Below are 3532 nucleotides of genomic sequence, written 5' to 3'. Positions count from 1 at the left end.
TGGCTTATAAGTACATTTTATTATAAAATGACTAAAAAAGATACCACATTAAACAAATGTATACTATAAAATTTTAAAATTAAACAAGGATAATGTGGTAATATATTTGATCAAACTAGCTTATAAGCAGAGTGCTTATAAGAAAAAAAAAAAATTGTTTTTTTTTTTTTTTTGCTTATAAACTCAAAAAAGTTATAAACAAATATGTCAGCTTAATTTTAGAGCTTATACACAAGGTTGACTAGCTTAGAAGCTTATACAAACAAACCCTAAATTTCCTAAACAATAGAGTGGTGACAACTGTGAAAGTGTAAGCAGAAAGGAAATAATCCTAAAATAATATTAAAGATACCAAAACCATATCAGCATAATCCTTCCTCAACCGATCCAAAAGTCGTGACTGCTGAAATGCTCAATTTCAATTTCTCAACAAAAACATAAATCTCTGCCTCTCATCATAATCAAAAACAAATAAAATGATTAATTCTCTTCTTCTCTCCGCTCCCTTATCTTCCTTTCACCGACCTCCCAATCCCAAGAACCTAACACTAACACTTCCTGCCAAACCCACCTCACTACTCTTCTTCCCAATCTCCACAAAACCCTTCAGTTCTTCAAACTTCCCCCAATTTCTCATTCGCGCTTCCACAAGAGACACCAACACTTATGCCTCTAAAGAAGAAGATGGTGAGGGTGAGGTTCTGGTGGGCGAGGACTCTGCCGCCTTCGATTTGGGGAAGCAGAAGATATCTTCTTGGATTTATTTCAGCGCAATTTTAGGAGTTGTTCTGTTTGTTCTTCAGGTTGCTTGGATTGATAACTCTACTGGTTTCGGGAAAGCCTTTGTTGATTATGTTTCTACACTTTCAGAGAGTCATGAGGTATTTCTTTTAATCAAATTCACTGTTGTTTAGGTGTTTCAATATCAAAATATTCAGATTGGGGATCTATTTTTCTATTGTTTTATTTGGTAGCAATTACTCAATTATAGAAGAAAAAGCACGAATATGTCAGATTGGACTGTTTTATTTGATTTTTATTTTTTTTAAGCATTTGTTTGAGAGGCTCTACGTTACTGAATTGGTGTTTGATTAAAGGCAGACTTATGCTTCTACTGCAGGTTGTGATGTTGATGCTCATTATCATTTTTGCCACTGTCCACAGTGGCTTGGCTAGTCTCCGAGACGAGGGTGAGAAACTTATCGGTGAGCGTGCATTTCGGGTTATATTCGCGGGGTTATCACTTCCGTTAGCTGTTAGCACTGTGGTGAGTTGTAATTCTTGATTATTTATTGCAGCAGTTACATTTCTAAGTTTGGCTTATTGAGTTTTTCTGTGGTCGTGTTATTAGGTTTACTTCATCAACCACAGATACGATGGATTGCAGTTATGGCAGGTGCAAGGTACCCCTGGCGTCCATCAACTTGTGTGGGTTTCGAATTTTATATCCTTCTTTTTCCTCTATCCTTCGACCTTTAATCTTTTGGAGGTTGCCTCTGTTGACAAACCTAAGATGCATCTTTGGGAAACTGGGATCGTTAGAATCACCAGGCACCCACAGGTATGATATCCACTGTTTCGATTTAAATGTCTGTTATTCAGGGTTGATTGAAGGAAACTTGTTATGTGTATTGTTTGTCAAGGATAATAGAGATATGGCCTATCAATTATTACTTAAACGTCAAGCAATCTAGGCTATTGAAGAATAACCTGAGTTGGATTTCTTCAGCATTGTTAGGATTGGTCTTTTTATTAGAGAGAGAAAATTATGGTGCTGGATAGTGCATCAGATGAGAAATGTTTTATCATGTTTTGTAGTGGTTGAAGGCAGGCTAGTAGAATTACAGAAAAATGATATAAATAAAACCTTTATACTCTCACAGCCATTTGTGCTCTGCAAATACCACAGTATTATATATATGCTAGTTTAGAAAATTGGCCCTTTTCCATTACCTTCTAAATAATGTTGTTTCTGTTTCTTCTCCAGAAAACCATCTTATGGTCTCTCTCCCACAAGTTTGGTTTTTTATTTCTCGCTGAACATTACATTCTAAGCAGTGTATCTTTTCTTTTCAGATGGTTGGGCAGGTGATTTGGTGCCTGGCTCACACTGTTTGGATTGGGAGTTCGGTAGCTGTGGCCACTTCTGTTGGTTTAATTGGACACCATTTATTTGGTGTTTGGAATGGGGATAGGAGGTTAGCTAAAAGATATGGAGAGGCTTTTGAAGTTGTGAAGAGCCGAACCAGTGTCATTCCATTTGCAGCTATCCTCACTGGGCGTCAACTATTGCCAAAAGATTATTACAAGGAATTTATCCGACTTCCATATTTGACCATCACTGCCTTGACACTAGGTGCCTACTTTGTACATCCACTTATGCAGGCGGCCAGTTTCCACCTTCATTGGTAGGTTTCTTGTTCATTCTATTTGTGGCAAATTAAGAATAGATTTTGAAACTGTATGTAATTGGCTTATGAGGGATACATATATGGAAAATGATAAGAGTTACCGAAAGTTACACACCGAATTTGTGCACCAAATGATGTGGCAAAATTCTGACCGTTGATTAATATTAACTTATAATGAATCAACGGTCAAGATTTCGTTATGTCATTCTGTGCACAAATTCGGTGCACACCTTTTGGTAATTGTAACATTACTCTACGTATATATGGACTCAATGAAGCACTTGATCCAAAATGTAATACACGAGTGGAAGACAAATTGTTAACTAGAGACTTTTTGGTGGTGTTGGTTAATAGAATGATTTAAGACGAACGCAATCAAAGAGACATAATATATTACCATCAAACAAAAACATCATTTTGATTATATCTAATTTAGTAGAGTTTGGCGAGAGATATAACCTCTCGGTGGAATTATTCACTTTTATTAGACGTTTAAAACAAATGACTTTTAAAAACTTGAGAGAAGCCTTCATTAATATGTTATCACGCATTTTTGTCTATGTAACAATTTATAAATTACTTCTCTTGAAATAAAAATATAACTTACGCTGGATATTGGTAAACTAAATTTACAGTTAAAATCTGCCTTTCAATATAAATTTTCGTTGAATTTATGTGAGAGTGTATGATGTTTGGATGGAGAGAATGTGAGGGTAAATGAGAGAGTTGAAGAAATACAATGAGTGAAAATGTCATATTTCTATTAATTGAGTATAAATTCTCCAATCCAACTATAATTGATATGTAATCCGTCTATAGATAGGAACATGGTACCGAAGGGAAAATATTTAGAATTAATTACAAGGCTTTACAGGCGCACGTCAGGCTGTAGGCTACTCGTCACAATGCGTGGCCATTGTAGGGCAGGCTGCGAGCAGCCATCAGGGGGCAACGTGCAACCATGGACAGTGGTTGCGTGTGGCAATGCGCAGCTCAATTCAGCCACAAATTTTTAGGGTTTTCAAAACCTTAATTGAACCAATTACTCACCCATCAACAAATTAAAAACAGTTTTAATCAATTACAAATTAAAAACAGTTTTAAATTGCAAACCCTAAAAC

At 36.0% G+C, this 3532-nt stretch overlaps 1 protein-coding gene across 1 annotated transcript; it reads left to right on the top strand.

Annotated features, from left to right (window-relative positions):
- The first annotated feature begins 399 nt into the window (after nucleotides 1-399).
- Nucleotides 400-2708, top strand: LOC116129121 (15-cis-zeta-carotene isomerase, chloroplastic-like). Its single transcript, XM_031414878.1, has 4 exons — nucleotides 400-881; nucleotides 1121-1267; nucleotides 1352-1561; nucleotides 2077-2708. The coding sequence occupies exons 1-4, from the start codon at nucleotides 477-479 to the stop codon at nucleotides 2410-2412; spliced, it is 1098 nt and encodes a 365-aa protein (XP_031270738.1). The 5' UTR covers nucleotides 400-476; the 3' UTR covers nucleotides 2413-2708.
- The last annotated feature ends 824 nt before the right edge of the window (nucleotides 2709-3532 follow it).

Source organism: Pistacia vera, unplaced genomic scaffold (genome assembly GCF_008641045.1).
Source record: "Pistacia vera cultivar Batoury unplaced genomic scaffold, PisVer_v2 Contig208, whole genome shotgun sequence".
Lineage (NCBI taxonomy): Eukaryota > Viridiplantae > Streptophyta > Magnoliopsida > Sapindales > Anacardiaceae > Pistacia > Pistacia vera.
This window is presented reverse-complemented; position numbering and strand designations above follow the sequence as displayed.